At 36.3% G+C, this 27,331-nt stretch overlaps 1 protein-coding gene across 1 annotated transcript in view; it reads right to left on the bottom strand.

Moving 5' to 3' along the window:
- Positions 1-27,331, bottom strand: part of IL1RAPL1 (interleukin 1 receptor accessory protein like 1) — a 1,455,000-nt gene that overhangs the window by 697,212 nt on the left and 730,457 nt on the right. Inside the window, exon 3 of the mRNA XM_032844352.1 lies at positions 26,120-26,399. Coding sequence (XP_032700243.1) covers positions 26,120-26,399 — 280 coding nt within the window. The remainder of the gene's footprint in view (positions 1-26,119; positions 26,400-27,331) is intronic.

Here is a 27,331-nt window from a genome sequence, read left to right as displayed (position 1 = left end):
GGGACTGTAAACTGGTGTAGACACTGGGGAAAATAGTATGGAGGTTTCTCTGAAAATTTAAAATATAAACACCATAGCATCCAGTAATTCCACTTATGGTATTTTACCCAAAGGAAATGAAAACAATAATTTGAAAAGATCTATGCACACCTATGTTTATTGCAACATTATTTACAACAGCCAAGATATGGAAGCAATCCAAGTGTCTATCAATAGATAAAGGGATGAAGAAGATCTGGTACACACACACACACACATACACACAGATATTATGCAGCCATAAAAAAAAGAATGAGATTGTGCTATTTGTGACCACATGGATAGACATAGAGAGTATTATGCTAAGTGAAATAAGTTAGACTGAGAAAGACAAAAACCATAGGATTTCACTCACATGTGGAAATAAACCATAGGACTTCACTCACAGGTGGAAATTAAGAAACAAAACAAATGGACAAAGGAAAAAAAAAGAGAGACAAACCAAGAAACAGACTCAACTACAGAGAACAAACTGATGGTTACTTGAGGGGAGGGGGAAAAAGGATGAAGAAGATGATGGGGATTAAAGAGTATACTTATCATGCTGAACAATGAGTAATGCATAGAATTGTTGAATGAATAAAGGAAATGTCTCTCTCTCTCACACACACACACAAATATTATTCAGCCATTAAAAAAGGATGAGAGCATGCCATATGCAACAGACAAATGAACCTAGAGAGAGTACTATGCTAAGTGAAATAAGTCAGACTGAGAAAGACAAATGCCATATGATTTCACTTATTTGATGAATGTAAAAACAAGTCAAATGAATAAATAAACAAAAAACAGAATCAGTCCTATAAATACAGAGAATAAGCTTATGGTTGCTAGAAAGGTGAAGGGTAAGAGGATGGGCAAAATGGCTGAAGGAGAGTGGGAGATACAGTTATGGAATGAATAAGTCATGGAAATAAAAGGCAATAATATAGTGAATACAGTCTTTAATACTGTCATAATATTGTATGATGACACATAGTAGCTACACTTGTAGTGAGCACAGCATAATGTATAAACTTGTCAAATCACTATTTTGTACACCCGAAACTAATGTAACTTCTGTGTCAATTGTACTCAAATTCAGAATTGTAAAAAATCTATCTAATCTTTGAAAGTCATCATTCATGATTCATTCTTAACACTGAATTCATAGTCAAATCCTATTAAAGTGATGACATAGTAGCTCCCCTTGCCTTCTCTGGATTCCCACTATCATGGCCTATGTCCAGACCCTCAATGCTTCCCATCCAGTAAGTCCTTGTAGTTGATAATGACAATACCCACACACATATGGCTACCATATAAAGGCTGCCTCTCACAAACACCTGAAACCCTCAGTCTGAGGGCTTTTGTCTGGGTTTGGAACCAAGGTCAGTCTGCATGAAGGGCAAACCAGAAATGTTGGAGAGATCCTGTTTCTAGAAGAAGTCCTCCATAAGAGACAGATGTGGAATTGGGGGGATAACTCAGTTTCCTCTCCCCTTGGGTGTGAAAATGCTGAGAGTGTGTCTACATTTTCTCCCAGAGTTTTCCAGGGGACCTAATTTCCAGTTGCCTGCATGAATAACTGGCTTTATAATACACATTTTGTTGGCTTCCTTCTTATCCCATCACTTCACCACTTCTTTAATGATTGGTCTACTGAGGGTAGATCTGAGGATCCACCTCTTGGGGAGTACAATCTAAGACAACCCTGTAGTTAAGTGTTGCTCCAAACTCTCAGTCAACTTCCTCAAACATTGCTGCCAAATGAGCTCCCTGAAACTCAAATCTGATTTTTGTCATCTACCTGCTTAAAGTCTTCCATTGGCTCCCTGTATCTTTTAGTATAAAGTGTTACTTCTTTGGTTTTGTACCCCAGTCCATGAAGTGATCCTTTTCTACTTCTATAGCTACATTTCAGTACAACCCAAGTCATGGACACTTTGATATGGTCATAGAAAATTAGAAAGCATACAGTGATTCCAGCCTTACGCTACTGCCCTACCTATGATCTACACCAAACCCTCTTTTTCATCTAGCTAAGTTTCACTCCATGTCAATGCTGAACACTTATATCTTAAAGAAGCCTTTCCTGTTTTTTATTTTTCTGAATCACATGGCTCATCTCTATATCTATTATCCTCTGTTCTTTCCTCTTTCATAACCTTTGTTAAATCACACATGAATTTTTTACTTTACTTTTACTTGCAAAATACTATAAGATTCTTGAGACCAGAGACTTTGTCTCTGATTCTTAGCAACCATTTGGCCAAGAAGAGCTCTCAAAAATAATTTATTAAATAATTATCTAGATGATGAATACCCAGAACAAATTTTTCTATAGGATTTAGGCCATACTGGATTACTGCCTCCATCTTCTAAAGAAAAGCTAAAACTTCTGAGCCTGGGATTCTAACCATAGAATTTCTCACATCTACCTAAAATCTTCCTTTCTAACTTCTGCACCTTTCCATGTACCATCTTGCACTTTTCTCTCTGGCCACAGTGTTTGTTGTTTTTCCTTTCTCATAGCAACTTTTCCCAGATCACTGGGGCTGCCATTGAGCCACTTCTACTATGTAAAAAGAAGGTCTTTTCCATTGCTCTATCAAGAAAATTCCATCTTGGGGCGCCTGGGTGGCTCAGTGGGTTAAGCCTCTGCTTTTGGCTCAGGTCATGATCTCGGAGTCCTGGGATTAAGCCCCACATTGGGCTCTCTGCTCAGCAGGGAGCCTGCTAGCTCCCCTGCCTGCCTCTCTTCCTACTTGTGATTGCTCTCTCTGTCAAACAAATAAATAAAATCTTAAAAAAAAAAAAGAAAATTCCATCCCATGCAGGTTCAATGCACCTCGTTCTGTGTATCCATCATCAATCTTCATGGTTGCAATAGCACTTTGTCACCAGATCTTTAACAGTGTTTACCATATAGTGGTATGCATAATTGTTTGTGAGTCTATCTTCCCTGGCTGACTATGGTATCTTCAGGCCAACTGATGTCTTCTGCATTTTCCTTTCTATCCTCAGACAAAAATCTGTCTGACGCTTAGTAAGTGTTTGATAAATCTTTGTTGAAAGTACAAATAAACAAAAGATAACAATATTTCAATTGAATTGCATATAGTAAAGTATATGTGTTTATGCATATGTGAATATCAGTTTGTATACTAAGTAACTTTAATGTTAGATGTTGATAAATAATCTGAACATCTATAGGCTGATATTTGATGGCAGTTACTAACAATGAAATTTTAAACAAATTTTAAAGAAAATTATAGATACCCTGTGGAAAATAATATTTTTTATATAAGCAACAGAGAAAAGATCTGGAGCAGTAGACATAAATCTCACCTAATAGGAAAGTAATTTCGAAGGTAGTGATTAAAATTATAATGAAAAAAAATTAAGTCCTTTATTATGTAAGGGCACCAACAAAAACTATAATTCTTTTAAGATCAGAAGTCTAGCTACTTCTCAAAGCAAACAAGTCTATAGACCTCACACTGAAATAAAAGGGAATCCAGAGCTGCCAATTTTACACCCTCATTAAACCAGGGAAGCCACAAACAACTCTTACTGATGAGGAAATTATGTCAATTACCAAAATTGTCAAGGGAAAAGTATAACAATATATAAAAATCTCATGGCTTGACTTTAAGATCAGAAATTAATATTCATGATAAACATCAGAGTCAAGGACATAGAGCTGTGCACTCTAGAGTTAAAGGTCTTAATCTCCAATTTTAGAGTAGTCATTAAGTACTGTTTAGACAAACAAAAATGTTATTTCCTCCAGGGGGACTATTAGAGTAAAGAGAGAGCTGTCATATTCACCTAATTAATGAAAACAATATTCAGTGATCAAAAAAGTTTGATATTTTCAAATGTTTACTTTTTAAACCAAAACCTTTGACCAGACATCCATAGCAGCAATTTTCATTAAAAGTATAATTACTTGGGAATTTTAATTTAGGAACTAGAACATTTTCTTTCTTTTGTACAAGATGTGTACATGGGATTTCTATACCATGTCAACAAGGTTAACACACAGGCTGTTACTCTGCACAGTATGGGTTTCCTTAATTAAGAACTTTTCAGAAGGCTGAATAATCCGCAGTGCTCATTCATTTGAAGATCACAGCAGTGGAATCTGGAAGGCACCCCGCTTTGACTTCACTTCCCATGATTCAATTTGTAAATTAAATTTAGCTGAAGAGAGTCTTTGGAAAAACATTAACTATAGAATACATCTTTAACATATATTAGAAGGAAGACGTCTCCTTATAGTCAATCTTCTAATATTTTAGAAGGAGGTATATAACTTGTATTCTTCACTTTCAATCTACTGTGTGCTAGGTACTATGTCAGATGCTGGCTATCCTCTGACAGAAAACTCTTTATACACTTACGGTTTTATAAAGCACCTTGTTGTCCTTCAATTGGTATGGGATAGAACTCTCCTAAAAGTTTCACCAACACCTGAATATAAATTCTCAAACTTAATATAAATTTAAAAAATCCTGGATGCATGTTGAACGGTCAGATTCCTAGTCTTTGTTTCCCAAGAAATGCTGATTCAATAGATAAGATTCAGGAATCAATCTATCTTCCTTCCTTCCTTCCTTCCTTCCTTCCTTTCTTTTTAACAACCATAGCTAATGATTTTTGAATCTAATTATATACCAGACCAAGTTTTAAAAAACAGTGAGTGGTGATTTCCAAGTTTGTTTGTTTTTGTCACAATTCTCTTAAAAGATCTTGGAAAATAAGTTTTTAGGTTGACATTATTTTATAAGTTTAAAGAAGTTTGTTAATAAGAGGGAGAAAATATTAAATATTATATGAAATGATATAAGACATTGGAAAAATGTTTCATTGCATAATTTAAGAAAATAGGCTTTCACTGTTTTTGGGGGGAATGGTGTAGAACAAATACAAAAGAAAATAGGTATAATTTACCGATGGGTTTTATCAAATGCATCTTGAAAATATGATAGTTCTATAAGATATTCCAACTACATTTATGTCAGTGTCACTATTATATATTGCTTCAGCTAATCTAAGTTAAAAATATACCAATTTGGATTAAGCTTCATATTTACCAGAAATAACACAAGACAGGCAGGAGAGGAAGATCTCGGAATTCAAGAGATTTTTCAAACTCCTATTTCAGGTTATCTATTTGTTTGGCACCTCAATTCTTTTTACATCCTGGGGCAATACATCATAGCACAATTTGGGAAGGAAGAAAGGTGCATCTTTCTTTTATAAAATGAAAAAAAATTTCTATTGTGAGTTATCAGGCAATTTTAGACAAGAGTTACACATGGAAGTTGAGTTTTGGGTGATGAATTCCCTTCAACGGACGAATGGATAAGGAAGATGTGGTCCATATACACTATGGAGTATTATGCCTCCATCAGAAAGGATGAATACCCAACTTTTGTGGCAACATGGACGGGACTGGAAGAGATTATGCTGAGGGAAATAAGTCAAGCAGAGAGAGTCAATTATCATATGGTTTCACTTATTTGTGGAGCATAAAAAATAGCATGGAGGACAAGGGGAGTTAGAGAGGAGAAGGGAGTTGGGGGAAATTGGAAGGGGAGGTGAACCATGAGAGACTATGGACTCTGAAAAACAATCTGAGGGGTTTGAAGCGGCAGGGGGTGGGAGGTTGGGGGAACCAGGTGGTGGGTATTGGAGAGGGCATGGATTGCATGGAGCACTGGGTATGGTGCAAAAACAAGGAATACTGTTATGCTGAAACAAAATAAAATTTAAAAAAATGAAAAAAAAAAGACTTTTGTGGGACACACCTTGCAAATTCTTTGTGTCACCCCAGAAATACCTGGGATTCAGTTGGAAGACCACAGCCTTTGAAGGTTAGTCTGTATAGCAAGTGGGCTAGTTTGGCCAGTAGGTGACTTCCAGTCACCCTGTTCTTTTCCTTCTTAAAACCAGGACACAACTAATTGCTGTGTAAAAGGCTCTTTTACAGAAAAGACCTCCAACTACAGAAGGAGCCTAGTCTGGCTTAATCCTCTGTTGTGCTTTTGATGCCTAGCCCAGTAACTGGTTTATAGTAGGTGCTTAATAATCTGGAAAATTCATTCAATTCACAATGAATACCATATCAAAAATTCCTAACCAAATTAACTACAGCAACTTAGATACAACTAATTATAAAACTTCTTCAGTAAAAGAAATAATATTTTTGATTTAATGAAAATTAATGGCTAGTTTACCATTTAGTAGATACAGATTTAAGACCAAAAAGACAGCCTAAGCCTTAACATTTAAATATATGGGATAAAAATTTATTATGAGATTATCATAATCATTCTTCAAATACAATAGCTGTCAAAAATTAATTGTGTAAAAAATCTTACTTATTTGAAGAAAATAGAGGAAAGTCTGCTTGAAACCTTGTAAAAAAATAAGTCAATTATAAAATGCTTTTAAAAAATTTATTCAAGAGTAATAGATACAAGTATATATACTTAAAGTATATAATGTGATGATTTGCTATGTACATTATAGAATGATTACCAAGATCAAGATAATTGATATACTCATCACCTAATTGTAAAATCTTTTAAAGAAATAAATTTTGGGGGTACCTGGGTGGCTCAGTGGGTTAAAGCCTCTGCCTTCGGACCATGTCATGATCCCAGGATCCTGGGATCGAGTCCCTCATCAGGCTCTCTGCTCAGCAGGGAGCCTGCTTCCTCCTCCCCACTCTCTGCCTGCCTCTCTGCCTACTTGTGATCTCTGCCTGTCAAATGGATAAATAAAATCTTAAAAAAAAAGAAATTTTTATGAGTATCAGTGGTTATAGAATCAGAGGATCTAGCTTGATTTCAGCATTCTTAAATATTAGTTTTGTGGTTGAATATCCTTTCCACATCTATGTTACATGATTCTAGGCTAAATAAGATCTGTACCTCCTGGAAATATTCAAGAATGATGTGACATTACCATTTTCAAACGAAAGCTAAGGTCCACGTGTAGTTATTTAAAATAAAAAAAACATTAAAAATTCAGTTTTTCAGTGGCACTAGGACCATGGAGTGACCTTGTGAACAGAAGTCACATGCTGAGAATGGCAGGGTGTAAAGCAATGCAGCCTGGGTCTTGCCAAACCCTTGAACTATCATACAAGTTCTGGAATGCCTATTTTATAATTACTTTACATGATAGAATAAACTCTTACTTAAGCCACTTTTCTATAATATGAAGTATAACTAATTTTGTGGTATTGCCTTGAAATGATTTTTTCTTCTTTTCTTTTTTTTTCTTTTTTTTTTTTTGGCTTTAGAATAATATATTTTCCTATAACTATTGGACCAGACTTCAAATGTTACTCATTCACTCCATAACCTTGAGTCTTTTACAGTATTGTCTTTTATGACTTTCATGGGAAAAAATGGATAGCTCCAGATCTATAATCATGAGATATAATGAAATCAGTTAAATGCTTATTCGATTACCTCTTTGAGGTTTTTGTGTTATAAACTCAGATTCTATATCATGAAGCAGTTACTAGATGGAGACTTGCCTGAAAGTCAGAAACACTTCTGTAAACCTGAATAAATCTAGGCCACAACAAACTGTTGAGGAAAGTCATATTGATCCCTCATCTAAGATTAATGGAATATTAATATAAGGAGTTTGTATGTGTCCTGACCATTGTTAACTGGTGATACATTTACTTCTTAGGCACTGGGAAATTTTCTAGGAACCAGAATTACCTGAAAGGCCAGGGATTTTGCCAATCAATTCTTCTTCAGAAATGTTAATGAGGTCTGTAATTGGCTGTATGACTTAGAAACTAAGCAGAAGCAGCTATTGAGGGCAGGATGTATTTTCATATGTTAGGGATAGGTATGGTGTACTGAGAACATTATTTCTTAATTCTTCCAAAATTTTAGAGAAAGCAGGCTATGGAAACAAACAAAAAAAAATAGAAGGTTGTTCAAGAATATGCATTACTCACATAACAATTACTGATAGAGTTTTTACCAAGTATAAAACAAAAATAGGATACATAGTCATTTCATTATATGTGGCAAAAATGGCTCCTAATCATCCCTTAATATGTGTTTCTCCTTATTCCTCAGTATAGCAGATGCTGTAGGTATCCAACTCAAAATTTCTTCTCCAGCTTTTGTTCCCATGTCCCAGCTGCTGTGAGTGTTCAATGCTCAAGGCTCATATCTCTACCCTTTTCTCAGTAATCACCTTACCATGACAAGAGGCACTGGACTGAAATGACTGAACAATCCAGATCCTGGACCCTCACTTCAAGGCAGAATAAATTTTGTGGTAAAATTTATGTTCCATAGCTCCCTGTGGGATAAGGCTGAGGCTAAACTTTTGAAAACACATTTGTGTCCAGCATTTTCCCCACTCCTGAGAGCACTGTCTCCATATATCACACTTGTGCAAAAATCCCTATCCTGCACTTTTCTTCTAAGGAAATGAATTTAAAGATCTCAGTAATATACTTTCTGTATTGTTATCAGGTACATAGGTACTACTAATAAAAAGCACATATCTGAGCCACCACTACAGTATGATGTAACTATGTGAACAAGTACTGCCCTGTGAAATAAAAGTAACCTCCTGGATTTGTTCTTAAGGGTGGGAAGGATCGTGTTCTTTGTTCTTGTCATTACATTTTGTGGCTTATAATAGCATGGATATGATGGCTAGAGCTTCATCTTAGAAAATAAGGATGAGGACTGTACTCTAGGGAGAACAGTGATGCTACAGAAGAAACCTGAGACCTAGACAATTATACAGATACCATGCAAGGTCTAAATTTCAATTCAATTCTTTAAGTTACTGTTATTTCAAAGATTCTTGGTATATCCAAAAAGCTGTTGCCACCCTTTTACACTCTTGGTATGAATGTCAAGTGGTCCAATTGCTATGGAAAACAATATGGAGGCTCCACAAAAATTAAAAATAGATCTACCATAAGATCTAGAAATTCCATATCTGGGTACATAGCCAAAGAAAATGAAAACAAGATTTCCAACAGATATCTGCATTCCTATGTTTAATGTAGCATTACTCAAAAAGACAAAATATGTAAAAAACCTAAATGCCCATAGGTGGATGAATGAATGAAGATGGGGGAGGTATATACATACAATTAAATATTATACAGCCACAAGAAAGGAGGATTTCCTGCCATTTATGACAAAGTGGATGGATCTTGAGAGCATTATGCTAAATGTGATAAGGAAGATGGGTGCTGTATGATGTCTTAAATGTACGTGAAATCTAAAAAATTCAAACTCAGAAAAAGCAGTAAAAAAGTGGTTACCGGGGTGGCACCTGGGTGGCTCAGTGGGTTAATCCTCTGCCTTCAGCTCAGGTCATGATCTCAGGGTCCTGGGATCAAGGCCCGCATCAGGCTCTCTGCTCAGCAGGGAGCCTGCTTCCCCCTCTCTCTCTGCCTGCCTCTCTGCTTACTTGTGATCTCTCTCTCTGTATCAAATAAATAAATATAATCTTTAAAAAAAAAAGAAAAGATGATGCCCGGAAGTCTGGCTTGCAATCAACATGAACTTAGGAGTAAATAAGATTCTTCCTCTTGGATCACTGAAAGTCCTGGCACATCCTCAAGAATAAGTCATATCAAGAATAAATCAAGTGGTTTAAACAATCACAAAGGTATAAGAGACAACCAAGAACTAGGGCAATGTTGAATAAGAAAGATCATTGCCTCAACAACACTACTCTGTCAAGATTGAAAGACACAGCTGTCGTGCCTAATACAAACAAACAAATAAACAAACACAGAGAGTGAGGTAAAATGAGAAAACAGACAATAGGTCCATAATGGAAGAACAAGGAAAAAAAACTCAGAAAAAGAATTTAATTATAGGGAAATAAGTAATCTACTTGATAAAGAGTTCAAAGCATGGCCATTAAAATTCTCTCCGAACTTGAAAAAAGAAAGAATAAACACAGTGAAAAGTTCAACAAAGAGATAGAAAACATATGAAAGTATAAAACAGAAGTCAAAGTGCTGAAGAATACAATAACTGAGCTGAAAAATACACTAGAGGATTTCAGCAGCAGACTGGATGAAGTAGAAGTATGGATCAGTGAGCTGAAAGATAAAGCAATGTAACTCAACCAGACAGAACAACAAAAAGAAAAAAAAAATTTAAAATGGCTATAACTTAAGAGATAGCTAGAACAACAACAAAAGGAATAATATTTGCATTATAAGGGACCCAGAAGGCAAAGAAAATGAGAAAGAGGCAGAAAACTTATTTGAAGTAGTAATGGCTGAAAATGTCCCTAATTCAGGGAAAGAAAGAGACATTCATATTCAGGAAGCAAGAAACTTCCAAAGAAGATGAACCCAAAGAGAACCACACCAAATATATATTATAATTAAAATATCAAAAGTTAAAATAAAAAAGAATCTTAAAAGAAATAAGAGAAAAACAAATTTTTACAAACAAGGGTTTCCACCCACACAAACCCATAGGCCATCAGCAGATTTTTCAGTAGAAATTTTGTAAGCCAGAATGAAGTGGCAGGTCGTATTTAAAGTTCTGAAAGGAAACAAAAACAAAAACAAAAACAAAAAAACCTCCTACCAAGAATACTCTACCCAGAAAGATTATCATTCAGATTTGAAGGAGAGATAAAGAGTTTTCCAGATAAGCAAAAGCTAAAAAAGTTTATCACCACTGAATTGGCCTTATAAGAAATATTAAAGGAACTTCACTAAGCTGAAAAGACATGACACTAATTAATAACAAGAAAAAAACAACAAAGTAAAAATCTCACTGGAAAAGGTTAATACATGGTAGACGTAGTGGATTAATCAATTAGGAAGCTACTAAGAAGGTAAGACAAAAGTAGGGAAACTAAAGCCACAATAGTTACTTAAGGGGTACATAAAATAAAAACATGTCAAAAGTGACATTAGAAAGGGAGGGAATAAAAAAGTACTTTTGGAATGTGTTCAAATTTAAGTTGCTATCAACTTAAAATAGACTGTCATATGCATAAGGTGATATACATGAAACTCACCGTAACCACAAAGCAAAAGCATTCAGTAAATACACAAAAGGAAATAAAAAAGGAATTTAAACATAATAATAAAATGAGAAAGGAATCTAAACATGACTATAAAGAAAGTCATCAAACCACAAAGGAAGAGGGAAAGAGAAGAAAGGAAGAAAGAAGAACCTCATATACAGTCAGAAAACAATGAACAAGATGACAATACATACCTATTAATAAGTACCTTTTTAAATTAATTTGTTTTTAATTTCAGTGTAGTTTATAGACAGTTACATTAGTTCCAGGTGTACAACATAGTGATTTAAGTTTATATTCTGTGCTATTCTCACTACAAGTGTAGCTACCATCTGTCACCCTACAGTGTTATTTTGGAATCATTGACTATGTTTCTTATGTTGTGTCTTTTATTCCTCTGACTTATTCCATAACTGGAATCCTGTATCTCCCACTCCCTGTCCCTCATTTTTCCCATCAACCCACCTCCATTTGCTCCGGCAACCATCAGTTTATTCTCTGTATTTACAGGTCTGATTCAGCTTTAAATGTAAACAGACTGAACTCTCTAATCAAAAGACACAGAGTTGCTGAATGGAGAAAATCAAGACACATCTTTAAGTTGCCAGCAAGAGACTCAGTTCAAAGTAAGGACACACACACAAGACTGAGAGTGAAGGAATGGGTAAACATATCCCATGGAAATGGAAACAAAAGGAAAGCTAGGATTGCAATACTCACATCAGGAAAAAAGAGTTTAAAACAAACTGTAATAAAAGACAAAAAGGTGAACTACATAATGAAAATGGGGTCAATCCAGCAAAGAGATATAACATTTATAAATATATATGCACCGAACACAGGAGCACTAAATATATATAAAACACGTATTAACAGACCCAAAGGGAGAAACCGATAGCAATAGAATAATAGTAGGACATTTTAATTCCCCATTTATATCAATGAGTAAATCCTCCAGAGAAAAAATTAATAAGAGAACATTGGTTTTAGGGGCGCCTGGGTGGCTCAGTGGGTTAAAGCCTCTGCCTTCGGCCCAGGTCATGATCCCAGGGTCCTGGGATTGAGCCCCGCATCAGGTTTTCTGCTCAGTGGGGAGCCTGCTTCCTCCTCTCTCGCTACCTGCCTCTCTGCCTACTCTGTTTGATCTCTGTCTGTCAAATAAATAAATAAAATAAAAAGCAATGTTTTTTTTAATGTTTAAAAAATTGTTTAAAAGATGTTTAAAAGAAAACCAATGTTTTCTTTTTTTTTTTTTAAGATTGTATTTATTTATTTGACAGAGAGAAAGAGAGAGAGCACAAGCAAGCGGAGTGGCAGGGAGAGGGAAAGGGAAAAGCAGGCTCCCCACTGCACAGGGAGCCTGACACAGGCCTTGATACCAGGACCACCCCAGCCAAAGGCAAACACTCAACTGACTGAGCCACCAGGTGCCCCAGAACATGTTGGTTTTAAATGACACATTAGACCAGACAGATTTAATAGATAGATACAGAATATATCACCCAAAAGCACCACAATACACATTCTTCTCAAATGCACATAGGTTATTCTCCAGGACAGATCACATATTAGGCCACAAAACAATTCTCAATAAATTAAACAAGATTGAGATCATATTGAGCATCTTATCCAACCACAATGGTATAAAACTAGAAATCAATTACAAGAAGAAAACTGGAAAAACTATAAATATATGGAGATTAAATAACATTACTGAACAACTACTGGGTCATAGAAGAAATCGAGGGAGAAATAAAAATACCTAGAGACAAATGAAAAGAGAAATACAATATACCATAATATGTGGGATGCAATGCAACTGGTTATAAGAAATAACTTCATAGTAATACAGACCAACCTTAAGAACCAAGAGTAATCTCAAATAAATAATTTAACTTTACTCCTAAATGTACTAGGAAAAGAGGAACAAATGAAACCTAAAGTCCATAAAAGGAAGGAAATAATAAAGATCAAAGTGAAAATAAATGAAATAGAGACTAAAAAGACAATAGAAAACATCAGTTAAACTATGAAGTGGTTCTTTGAAAAGATAAACAAAATTGAAAATTCTTTCGACTCACCAAGAAAAAAGAAGCCTCAAATAAATTTGAAATGAAAGAGGAGTTACAACTAATATCACAGAAACACAAAGGATCATAAGAAATTACTATGATCATTTATACCTCAACAGATTAGACAATTAAGAAGATGGATAATTTCATAAAAATTTACAATGTTCCAAAACTAATTCATCAGGAAATAGAAAATCTGAACAGATCAATTACTAATAAGGAGTTGAATCAGAAATCAAAATCCTCCCAACAAACAAAAGTCCAGGTCCAGACCACTTCACTGGTGAAATCTACCAAACATTCAAGGAAGATTTAATATCTATTCTCAAATTCTTCCAAAATATTGAAGAGGAGGGAACACTTCCAAACTCATTTTGAGAGAGCAGCATTGCTCTGATACCAAACCAGACAAGGATACCAAGGAAATAGAAAATTACAGGCCACTATTTTTGATGAATATACTGCAAAATGTCTCTACAAAATATTAACAAACCCAATTCAACAATGCATTAAAAAAGCATATAAGATTATCAAGTGAGATTTATTATGGGGATGCAAGGATGGTTCAACACCTTCAAATCAATCAATGTGATTCATCACATTTACAAAACAAAGGATAAAAAATATATGATCATCTCAATAGATGCAGAAAAAAAATGTGACCAAACTCAACATCTATTTATTATAAAACTTCCATCAAAGTGGGTGAAGAGGACACACATCTAAACATAATAAAGTTCATATATGACAAACCCAGAGCTAACATCATACTCAACTGTGAAAAATTTAAAGTTTTTCCTCTAAGGTCAGGAATAAGAAAAGGATGGCAACTCTAGCCACTGATATTCAACATAATATTGGGAGTTCCAACCAAAGGAATTAGTGAAGAAAAAAAGACATCCAAATGGGAAAGAAATGCAACAGTCCTATTTGCAAATGGCATGATACTATATATAGAAAACCCTAAAGAGTATACAAGCAAACAAACGAACTTAGAACTGATAAATGAATTCAGTAAAGCTGCAGGTACAAAATCAATATACAGAAATCCATTGCATTCTGTAAGCTAAAAACCAACTATCAAAAAACAAAATTAAGAAAACAATCCCAGGGGTGTCTGGGTGGCTCAGTGGGTTGAGCCTCTGCCCTCAACTCAGGTCATGATCTCAGGGTCCTGGGATCAAGCCCCACATGGGGCTCTCTGCTCAGCAGGGAGCCTGCTTTCCCCTCTCTCTCTGCCTGACTCTGCCTACTTGTGATCTGTCAAATAACTAAATAAAATCTTAAAAAAAGAAAACAATCCCACTTACAACTGTATCAAAAAGAATAAAATAAAAAAATAAATTTAACCAAGGAGGTAAAAGACCTGTACACTGAAAACTAGAAGACACTAATGAGAGAAACTGAAAAAGACACAAATGGAAAGATATTCAGTGCTAATGGATTTGAGATATCCCACACCTGTTAGAATGGCTATTATCAAAAAGACAAGAAACATTAAGTGCTGGCAAGGATGTGGAGAAAATGGCAGGCTCATGTACTGAACGTAAACTGGTGCAGCTACTAAATAATATGGAGGTTCCTCAAAAAACTAAAACTAGAACTACCATGAGATTCAGCAATTCCACTTCTGGATATTTATCCAAAAAATTAAAAACAATAATTTGAAAAGACAAATGGATCCCTACACTGATTGCAGCATTATTCAGCATAGCCAAGATAAAGAAACAACCAAAGCTGTGGATGAATGGATAGAGTATGTATTATCTATATAAAATGGAATAGTACTTAGCCATAAAAAGAAGGTAATCTTGGTCAAGATGGTGGAGGAGTAGTAGACTGAGATGACATCAGGTCACAGGAGTTCAGGTAGATAGTTATCAAACCATTCTGAACACCTACAAACCCAACAGGAGATTGAGGAGAAGAAGAGCAGCAATTCTAGAAACAGAAAATAGACCACTTTCTGAAGGTAGGATGTGTAGAGAAGTGAATCCAAAGCAAGGGGAAGAGAGACCTCAGGGGGAGGGGCCAGCTCCCGGCAAGCGGTGGAGCAATGGAGCACAAAATCTGAACTTTTAGAAGTCTGCTCCACTGAGGGATATCACTCCAGAGGCTAAGCGGGAGTGGAGCCCCCACAGGGACAGTGTGGTCTCAGATCCCACGGGGTCATAGAAGGATCAGGGGTGTCTGAGTGTAACAGAGCTCACAGGTATCAGAGCAGGGAAGCCGGCTACAGAGACAGAGCCAAAGAGTGAGCTCTCAGCTTGGGGTTACATTAAACTGTGATCTGCAGCACAGTCGGGCTACTGCTCTTTGAGCAGGGACTCTACAAGTGGCAGATCCAGGGAGACTCACCTTTCTCTGCCGGAAAAGCAGCGTGGCAGGAATCTGCTGGGTTTGGAGACTCCAAATGGGGCTGTGTGCCAGACAGAAACACACGGTCACAGGCTTGGTGAGCTTGGAGCACGGCCAGAGACCAGGGAGATGGGAGTGATTGAGTGCTTTTGTCCGAGGGCACACTGAGCAGTGGGGCCCTGAGCTCTCAGTTCCTCTGGGCCAGAGATTTGGAGGCTGCCATTTTCATTCCCATCCTCCAGAACTCTACAGAAAGCGTTCAAGGAACAAAAGCTCCCAAGAGCCAACCAGAGCAGATTACTTAGCCTAGCCCCTGGCAAGGGTGGCGCAATTCCACCTCAGGCAAAGACATTTGAGAATCACAACAGGCTCCTCTGCCAAATCAGCAAGAACATCAAGCCAAGACCAAGCTCACTGATCAAGAAGAACAGCAGAATTCCAGAGGAGGGGAAAGCAAAGCTTGGGATTCATGGCTTTCTCCCCATGATTCCTTAGTCTTGCAAAGTTAATTACATTTTTTAAATTTTATTTTTTTCTTATTCTAATTTTTTAAACTTTTCCTCATTTCTCTTTTAAAGTTTTTTTAACTAGTTTATCTTAACTATACCTTTCTAAAAAAATCTTTTTAAACCTTTACTATTATAGTCATATTTTATCCTTCATTATATCTAACTTTATTTTTTGTATACATATAGGGTTCTTTCTTCTAAAAAATTTTGGAATACAATTTCTTCTAATAGATCAAAATATACCCTAACTCTAGCACATGGCTTTGTTCTCCAGCCTGATCATATTCTCTCCACTTTCTTTTTCTTTCTTTTTCCAAACAACTTACCAATTCCTTTTTTAGAATTTTTTTTAATGTTCATATTTATACTCAATTTCCAACACTTCATTGTGTTTACCCTTATTTTTGTATATTAATAAGCTTTTCTTTCTTTAGAATTTTGGGAGGTAGTTTCTTCTAAGAGATCAAAATACACCCCCAAACAAGTGGGTGGCTCTGTTCTATTCAACAGTCTGATATATGTGTGTGTGTGTGTGTGTGTATATATATATATATATATATATATATATATATATATATATAGATATGTGATTTTTAATTTTTTTATTTTATTTTTTCCCTCCTTTCTTCTCCTCCTATTTTCTGGTCTCTTCTGATTTGGTTAATGTACATTTTTCTGGGGTTTTTGGACACCTTTAGTATTTTATTCTTTCATTCATATATTCTTATCTGGATACAATGACAAGACAGAAAAACTCACCACAAAAAAAAAAAAAAAAAGAACAAGAGGCAGTACCAAAGGCTAGGGGCCTAATCAATATGGACATTGGTAATATGTCAGAACTAGAGTTCAGAACAACGATTGTCAAGGTGCAAGCTGGGCTCAGAAAAGACATGGAAGATATGAGAGAAACCCATTCTGGAGAAATAAAATCCCTTTCTGGGGCAATAAAAGAACTAAAATCTAACCAAATTGAAATCAAAAAAGCTATTAATGAGGTGCAATATATAATGGAGGCTCTTACTGCTAGGAAAATGAGGCAGAAGAGAGAATTAGTGATATAGAAGACCAAATGATGGAGAATAAAGAAGCTGAGCAAAAGAGAGACAAACAACATGAGGGGAGAATTCGAGAGATACCATAAGACAAAACAATATTAGAATAATTGGGATTCCAGAAGAAGAAGAAAGAGAGATGGGGACAGAAGGTATATTGGAGCAAATTATAGTTTAGTAATAATTTCTGCTTAACGGAGTAGATTATAATTTAATATGTAAAAAGCTCACAGCATTTTAAGAAACCATACTAGCTTATACTAAAAGAGACAGATATGGCGTGCCTGGTGGGCTCAATTGGTTAAGCATCCAACTCTTGATTTTGGCTCAGATAATGATCTCGGGGTCATGAAATGGAGCTCTGCACAGGGCTCTGTGCTAGGTATGGAGCCTGCTTAGGATTCTCTCTCTCCCTCTCATTCTGTCCCTCCTCTCTCTCCCTCTTACTCTGTCCCTCCTCATCCTAAAAAGAGAGAGGGAGAGAGAGAGAGAGAGATACTATACCATATGCTAACTAAGTTGAATTTAAATTAAATCTTAAAAGAAAAAAAAAATTATAGAGACAGATAAAGTTCAAATTGAAAGAGGTCTCTGGGTACTTTACTCACCATGAAAAAGAAGAACATGAATCCAAGAGCCACAGAGAACCTGTCTCAATAAGCAGAACCAGGCCCTAATCAAAAAACTGGTGACACGGGCCCAGCTGGATTTGAGAATTGCTGTGGGCCAGTGACTGCTCTGTATCTCTCATCCCCCTGCCTCCATTTTAAATGGGACTATTTGGTTATTTTATCGCTATCTGACCATTTTATGTTGGGTATGTAAGGGTTAGATAAGATGTCTATGTGGCTCACAGAGCTTCAGATCAGGAGGATCCACTTGAGTATTGCATTCAGGGAATTAAGCATGAAGAACCTCTTTCATGCCCAAAATTGATGTAGCTAATGACATCCTGGGCTTGTAGTCTAACTTTGATGCCATAATAAGACTCTGAGGGTCTTAGTAATTGGGTGAGTATAGTTTACATACATAAAGGAGGTCAAAAGGGAGACTGCTAGACTGTTATTTTGGTGGTCCCACCAATAAAACAAATACCTCATGATATTTAAGCACTGGCAAAGTCTCCTCCCATGTGAGCTCTAGAGTTGGTGAGAGGGATATTAGTAAGCATGATGCAAGCAGATTCTTGATATGTGGTTATACCTCTGAGTCACCAAATAAAAAGTAGTTATCCTGCAGGTGGGATAGCAGGAAAGACCATTTGAAGAAAGAGAGGCCCTGAAAATTCATGCAGACAGGCTCAGGCAAGCCTCTGTTCTAGTTCATTCTAGCCTCAAGTGACTATGGGCAAAATCAACAGAAAAGCCATCCATCCAACATGGTCCAGGCCACATTGCAGAATCACACACAAATAAAATGGTCCTTGTTTTAAGCCACTTAATTTTGGAGTGCCCCTACATAGGTAATTGAAACAATGGCTTATGGAGTAATTGGAAAAGGTTTAAAAAATGTAAACATACACTGCTACTTCTTCAAAAATAACTATATATTATTCAGAGAGGCAGTAAAAAAGTGAAATTTCAGAGGAAGAACAAAGAATGAAAGAGTAAAGAAAATTCATACTTTCATTTGCAAACAGCAAATAGGATGGTGACAACATAGCACAAGGTACCTACATTAAAAAAAAAATGCATCTGGAATGAAAAGTTGAAACATGTATGCAAAACAAAGTCCAAAGTCTTTGGACTTTGTTTTGCTGGGTAATAGGGCCCGTGAAAGACATTTAAGTAAAGAAATGAAATATCTCCATTGTAGACATTCTACAGCAGTGTGGAGAAGTAAGTAAATAGGAAAAAACTAGGGGCAGGGAAACCACTTAAAGCCCACTGCATTCACTGAGAGAGCAGAAACTGGTGTGCATAAGATTAAATTCCAAAGACATTTCTAAGGTAGACTGGAAAGATCTTGGTAAGCAATTATGGCAAGGTGAGGAAGATGAAGAAAACAAGTGTAAGTGGCAACTCCCTAGCGAGTGCTACTGGAAGGATGGTGATCCTATTTACTAAGAAAAGAAGGAAGCACTTTGAAGAGGAGGTACGTTTGTGGAAGTAGATGTTGAAATAAATTTGGGTACATTGTTGAATTCAGTGTGTCTCATGGACAAACATGAAGAGAGGACTGTTAGTTAATTGAAAGTATACTTCTAGTGCTTGTGAAAATTTTTGGAATTACTTTTTAAGACATCAATTAATAGGTTGTAAGTGAAAATACTGAATAAATAAATAAGATCAGGGGCTATGATTCTCAAGCTGGCTATACAACAGAATCATCTGATGCCTGGATTTCACTGATCTGGAGTAGCATACAGAAATTAATAGTTTTCAAAAGCTCCCTTGTTAATTCCAATATGCAGTTGAAGTTGAGAACTACTGATATAGTAGTACTGATATATACTGATATGGAAGGATAAAGGAAAAAGTTGTAAACAATATTCTGGTAAACACTAGCATTCAAGGAATATTCAGAGGAATTTTCTAAATTCCTAAGGAAATTTACAAAGCTATCTATCAAAGAACTAGGAGTAAAAGTGATAAAGAACAGTGTTAAGACAACCAAGAAAGACTCAGAGGATCTGGCAATTGAAAGTTCTGTGGCCCTTGCAAATGAAGTTTTAATACAGTAACAAAGAAGTCACCTGTCTTTCATCATCTCTGTTAAACCCTTATTTTATTATTATAATTGAAAATTATAATTCCCATTTGTCTTTCTTTATATTTCTTTGTTGAAATTTTCAACTTTTTTTCATCTGCTTCAAAAGATTTTTTAGTGATTTGCCGAAGTATTCTTATGATGGTTGCTTTAAATCCTTGTTGGATAATTCCAACATCTGATTCATCTCTGTGTTGGTATCTTTTTTCTTTTCTCATTCATGTTGTAATTTTCAGTGAGTGTTTTTTTATTATAGTCTACACATCTTAGATATTATGAAAATTTGGATACTATTTAACCTTTTTTTTAAAATTGGGCAATCCTGATGAAATGTAAGATGAGGGCTGAGCGCTTATGTATGTTCTGCTGCCTCCTGAGTACTGCTGACACCTGCTTGGTGAAAGTGTGCTGCTGACCCACATGGCCTTGCTGCCTCCAGTCAGGAAGTAAGCTCACTTCCTGTTGAGTCCCACTGACACCAGAGAAGGGATAGTGGGAAAATGGATACCAGCTAAGTCTACCTCCTACCACCTCATTCTGCCTTGTTTAGGCTAGAAGCTTTGCTCCCCACTGAGCCCCACTGATACCAGGAAAGAGGGATGAAGCCTGGCTGTGACCAGTCCTGCCTCACAGAGCTTCAAAGAATTGCATTGCTGCTGGGTGGAGGTGGAGGCTCAGGTTGTCACTGGATCCCACTGATGTTACCCTTGCAGTGAAATGTAATTCTAGCCTAGTTCTACAGACAAAGGATAAAAGATCAGTCCCCCACTCAGGTGTGCTGACCTTGCTCCAACAGGGGGATCATATTATTGTTGCCTGCTTCTGCCAGGCAGGGGATGGAAGAGTAGCTCCTTACTAGGCCCTGCAAACATCATCTGGGGGGGCAGCAAGTGGAACACCGAGGTCATGTCATTTCATCAAGTCCTGAGATCTCTAGACAGTCCTTTTCACCTCTCACAGACTTCCTATGCTTCTTTTCTGTGTATCTCCAGCCTTTTTAGTTGTAAGATGGAAGCCTGGGAGGAAAGGAGCTAGTCCCTCTTGGTGGAACCTGATTGTATTCTACACTGTGATCACAGTATCTGTAACTAATGCATGCTTATTTTCTCTTATATATTATACTTGTGGGTAAAAACATTTTTTAAAAATCTTTGTAATCCTAGCATTAGCATATTAGTTCATGATCAAGAGATGTGTGTTACAGGGATGACTCAATAAATGGATTTCTCAAAGTACCTTATGATAGATGCTTAATATGTACTTTCAATGAAAACGAAGAGTTATTCAGTCTCTACAGAGAATATTAAGACTTGAGCAAAGGAACTAGCTACTAGATAGAATGTATTACAGGTATGTCATTTGAAAAAGTGTGTTTTCATAAAGGAATTACACAAAAATCAATCACATTTCTAATAGGACTAACAATGCTCATGTTGAAAATGAAATTAAGAAGATACTATCACAAACACACCAAAGAAAATGAAATACTGAGATAGAAATTTAACAAAATGTGTACATGATTTGTAGCTGAAAACTACAAAATGCTGATGAAGAAATCAAAGAAAGAAATTCTAAATAAATGGAGAGATCTGCTGCATTCAGAGGTTGGGAGATCTAACATAGTAAAGATAACGACTTTCCTCCAATTGATTTATAGGTTTAATTCTTATCAATAATCCAGCAAAGATTTTTGAAGACAGAGACAATCTTATGCTAAACATTATTTTAAAGGAAACAGGTCCTACAATAGCTAAAATAATCTGGAAGACAAGGATACAGTGGGAGGAGTCACTCTGATATTTAGTCCTACTTTCTATATACACTAACCAAGATACAGAAGTATTGGCACTGGGCTAGACACACAGATCAAAGGAGTAGAATACAAATCCAAAAATATAACCATACAAACATGCCCAACTGATTTTTGAATAAATGTGCAAAGGTAGTAAGTCCATGGAGGAAGTGTAGCTTTTTCAGCAAATGATGCTGGAGCAACTGGGCATCCATCTGAAAAGCTAAACCTTTACCTAAATAAACTTTACATTTTACACAAAGATTAACTCAAAATGGATCACAAACAAACATGAAAGAATACAACTGTTGACAGAAAAGTTAATTAAAAAAAGAAACAAAACAGAATTTTCAGGATTTAGGGCTAACCAAAGATCTCTTATACTTCACACCACAAGTATGATCCATAAATTTAAAAAAATAATAAATTGAACTTCATTGCAAAAGTTCTTGTTAAGAGGATGAAAAGATAAACTACAGATAGACAGAGAAGATATTTGGAAACCACATATCCAAAAAAGTACCATTATCTAGAATATATAAAGAATTCTCAAAACTTCACAGTAAGAACACAAATCATTCAGTTAATACACAGCAGAAGATTAAACAGACATTTCACTAAAGAGGAGATAGAGATGGCAAATTAACACATGAAAAAGTGTCAAAATACCTAGCCAACAGGGAAATATAAGTTGAAACCAGAGAGATCTCATGATACACTGATGGTGACAATAAAAAAAATGACAATACCAAATGTTGCGAGGCTGTGGAGAAACTGGATCACTCATGAATTGCTGGTGGGCATGTAAAACGGTATAGCTACTCTGGAGAATAGTTTGGCAGTTTCTTATATGACTACACATGCAACTACCATACAACTCAAATTCATTCTTGTGCATTTTTCCCAGAAAAATGAAAATTTATGTTCACAAAAACATGTACATGAATATCCACAGAAGCTTTATTTTCAATAACCAAGAACTGGAAACAACCCACATGTCTTTCAATGAGTGAACAAACATCGTGGCAACAGCCATGTGGTGGAACACTACTCAGCAATAAATAACAACAAACTGTAGATGCATGCAACAACTTAGAGAGATTTCAAAGGAATTATGCTGAGTGAACAAGCCAATTCTAGAAGGTTATATAACATATCATTCCATTTAATAACATTTTAAATTAAAAAAAATAGATATGGGGGCGCCTGGGTGGCTCAGTGGGTTAAAGCCTCTGCCTTCGGCTCAGGTCATGATCCCAGGGTCCTGGGATCGAGCCCCATATCGGGCTCTCTGCTCAGCAGGGAACCTGTTTTCCTCTCTCTCTCTGCCTGCCTCTCTGCCTACTTGTGATCTCTGTCTGTCAAATAAATAAATAAAGCTTTTTTTAAAAAAGCAATTGCACCACAAATAGCTTTAAAAAAATAGATATGGAGAAAAGATTATTAGTTGTCAGGGGTTTGGGTTTGGATGGGCAGAAAGGTATAAGGGACAAGAGGAATCATTGAGGTGATGGCACAATTCTGTATCTTGACTGTTTCAATGCCAAGACTTTGATTATAAGATTATATGACAGTTGTGTAAAATGTTACCATTGAGAGAAACCAGGTAATGGATTCATAGGATCTCTTTATATATGACTTGCACCTGAATATGAATCTACAATTACCTCAAAAATAAAAAATCCATTTTATTTCTATTCATCTTATTATTTATTTATTTATTTAGAGAGAGAAAGCATGGTGGGGGAGGCAGAGAGAGGCAGAGGGAGAGAGAGAATCTTGAGCAGGCTTCATGCTGAATAGGCTCCATCTCACAACCGTACAATCATGACCCGAACCAAAATCAGGAGTTGGATGCTCAACAAACAGAGCCACCCAAGCACCTCCAAAATAAGAATTTTAGTAAAAAAAATATGGTCCCAAACAACTTAGTACGTTGATATTTTGGAAATGTTTTAAAATACCTGTGTGCTGGCTACCTCTGCATATGAAACTGCTGATAGGGCATTACTGAAGAGAGGGGAGGGGTTAAAAACTGGGGGTCAAGACCACAGGAAAGTTTTAATTTTTTATAAGATAAACTTACTCCAAAGGAAAATAAAGGAAACTGTTGTATAGCTCTCCTTCATCTACTATTTCATGTAAAAATTAAAAAAAATATTTGAAGGAGAAAATTGAGTAAAAAGCCACGTAGCATGCAGCAAAGAATTATGTGGTATTATCGTGTCCAGAATAGAAACCAAGAGAAGTGGGTAGGAAAGCTCTTGTTATGCTGATAGTAATCTTAAGGTGTTCCCATTATTTATACCGTTTAATTGTACATCTACAGATATAAATGCAAATTAGCTGTACATGGAAAGCCTTACAGGTAAACCTTTTCATTGAAAAAGGCCCAGAAAGACTAGAACGTATGAGTACAAGCTAACATTTTCAAATATCCAATGTTCTTTGCAAGTGGACTATTTAAAAACTAATGGTGACAGTTTTGTGGTCTGAGAACTAACAATGTGCCAAAATGTCAGTGACTCGACTAACAGCCTTGGGCTCCCCTCACGCCAACACCAACAAATGCTATTTAAATTGCTCATTTATAATGATTTTGAGTAGTACTTTCCAAACTGAAAAAGAAAGACATATCAACACAAGCTTCAAATCAATTGGAATACTTAAATTCCAATAACAAGAATATCTTTTTCTGCAGTTTACTCTTTCTCTAGAATACTGCTTAACACATACAAAACTTTAAGGTGCATCTTCCATTAAAACATAGCCATATGAACATATGGCAAATATCACTGTTTTTGTAACTTTTCAACCTTTCATTCATTACTTCAACTATAAATTCAGGGACATGTTAATTTCTCAGAGCATTGGGTCACACAGAGTATATTTAAACACATCAAAGAATAGCAACTTCAGTGCTTTAGAAATTGAGATTACTAATGTGAACACATCATTATTTTCTCATCAATAATAATGAAATGAAATGTGAGACTATGGACATCCAGCTCAATTCTACTAATCTCAGATAAATGAGGACACACATTTGGCTATCTTGAAGAGTCACCTCTACATGCATGAACAACCAGAAATAATAATATCTTTAAAGAAACAGAGTGAAATTAAATCAAATCACTATTAGTCAAGTAGGGAAACCCAGTCCAGAAAATACTCTTTAACTGTACCAGTTTGGCAATTATCAATGTCATTACAAAATCTCTACTTCTAATAAGGGATATGTTTGACCATAAAAGGACTGGTAGGTAGACTGTAAGGGAAAGAACAAGAGTTTTCCAAAGGAATGATACATTTGTCCTTTTATGGTCCATCAGACATTTTTCCCAAGCACAATTTTATTTGCATTCATTTATATTTTCCAAAACTAACTTCAACATGTATGTTGTTAATGTTAACAACTCTTATGTGGTTAAGAGTTAAGTTTAACTCTTATGTGACTCTGACTGATTTTAACGTCCTAATGCACCTGTGGCTGTGACTCAGCATAAAGGTAACTCATAGGGGAAAGTGAGGGGGAGACATGATCCTCAAACAGTGGAATGAGAGTGGCAGATCAGAGTTTCAGAAGTGAAAGTCGAATTTTGATTTTAAAGACACTGAGACCTCCTCCAAATTGAGAATCTATTGCATTAGATCTGGCTTAATTTCTTTTAATAAACCAAAATGCAAAGAGACAAAGATTTAAACGCACCCCCTATATGCCTGAACCCTGCTATGCCAATGCTCTTACAGCCTAATGACATCTGCAATCATTCATGCAGGGTGTGATTCACAATCCATGAAGGGCTAAATACTTAAACAGATTTTTAACTGCTAATGTTTTACATGGATACTGTTTCAATGCATTATCATTAAGCAAACTACATATGTCTCTTCTAGAAGCAGACAGAGATGTATGGATGTGTGATGAGTTTCTTTGTGGTTAAAGGTATAACCATTATTATTAACTTTTCTTTGGCCCTGAGGGACCCAGGAAAATTTCTATATTGACCCACCACTTTTTGTTAACAGAATGATCTGGAACACAGCCTTCTTTTCCCCTAACATGGCAATGCTGCCTTTGTCTTCCAGTGCACATATAAATGTTTACCTAAATCATCTTTACAGATGTGTGTTAACCAGAGGTACCTGTGCTCTATTTGTCTGTGAAGGGCAATAACAAAATGTTACAACCCATTTAGTGATAAACTATGCATCCTTTCTGCAAGTCTTTGCTTACATTTTATTTTCAACATTTCATCTCCTCTATAAATTTTATTTCATAGTCCTTAGTAATTTCTGGCAACATAAGTAGATACCCAGATGGTATCTCTTCTCCATAAGCCAGAAATAATGTCTCAATATAAATTCTAATCCCATCTTTTTATGATTTAGGTTCTAAATTTTAGAAAGCAGCAACACACACAAATACTGAGATAAAACCTTTAGGTGAAAGGGATAGCAGCAAAACTTAAGTATAAGAAATCAGCATATGATTTAATTGTTTCAGCAGTAATAGAATTAAAAGAATACCTGATGACACAGGCATAAAGACCACTGTCCTGCAGTAGTGTTGGCCGAAACCAAATGGAGTCTTCTTCCTTGCTCATTCTATTTCCATCAAAGGCTATTGGCTCTTCAAAGTCTCCAGGTCCAGAACTTTTGTACCACATCAAACTGAGTCCAGCACTTTGGGCCAGGGAGTAATTTGCTCTGATATAACCATAAAAGAGTGCACATTTGATTCGAACAGGCTCTCCCACCAAAACTTGGTATTTCTTGATATCGACAGACCAATCTGTGCATCCATCAGCTATAGTGAACAAAAGAAAGAGAGAACGAAAACATTAGAGAAAAAGTAAACTAATTAGCTTACTCATTCAACAAATATTTATTGGACATCTGTACTGAGTCACATTCTACTCTAGGCACAGAGGATGCAGCAAGGTATAAAACTCAGAAAGGCACTGAGAAGTAATTTACCCTGCTAATAAACAACATATTCATCACTTAGTTTGCTTCTGCTGCTATTTATTCTAGTTTATATTGGTGCAACTGACTGATCATTGGTTTATGTTTTTTAAGATTTTATTTATTTATTGGACAGAGAGATCACAAGTAGGCAGAGAGGCAGGCAGAGAGAGAGGAGGAAGCAGGCTCCCCGCTGAGCAGAGAGCCCAATGCGGGGCTCGATCCCAGCACCCTGGGATCATGACCCAAGCCGAAGGCAGAGGCTTAACCCACTGAGCCACCCAGGCGCCCCTGAACATTGTTTTCTTGCCTTTTATTCTAAATCCACTTTTTTGGTTTATTTATTTTTTTTTAATGGATCTGGGCCTTTGAAATATTTCTCTTTTGCTAGCTGGCAGTATGGGTTTGTTGGTAGAGGGTCCTGGAGAGACACTAAAGAAAGAAAGCATTTTTCTTCTTGATTCCAGCAGGCTTCCTTAGAAAGTTCTTGCAGTGGGTGAGGCTTTTCCAGCACCTGCTTCCTGCTTCTCCAGGATCCAACTTCTGTAGTGTCTAGTAGCCAGCAGCTTGGATATTTTTTTAGCAGAGTGTCAGGCAAGGCCAGCTTCCCATGAAGAGCTTTCCCAGGCACCTCCAAGGGTGAATCTCTGTCAAGTTCCAGAGGGCAGTTTTCCAACACATTCTGCCATTGTGGCACCTCACTGATGCCAACCATTCAGTAAGCCATGTACTTTCCTGATAAGGTTTGGATCTCGGTTCCAGAAGTGGGAGGAT

This window comes from Lontra canadensis, unplaced genomic scaffold (genome assembly GCF_010015895.1).
Source record: "Lontra canadensis isolate GAN:19392208 unplaced genomic scaffold, GSC_riverotter_1.0 scaffold151, whole genome shotgun sequence".
NCBI classification, from domain to species: domain Eukaryota; kingdom Metazoa; phylum Chordata; class Mammalia; order Carnivora; family Mustelidae; genus Lontra; species Lontra canadensis.
Note: the sequence above shows the minus strand (reverse complement) of the source record. Positions and strands in the feature narration are given on the sequence as shown.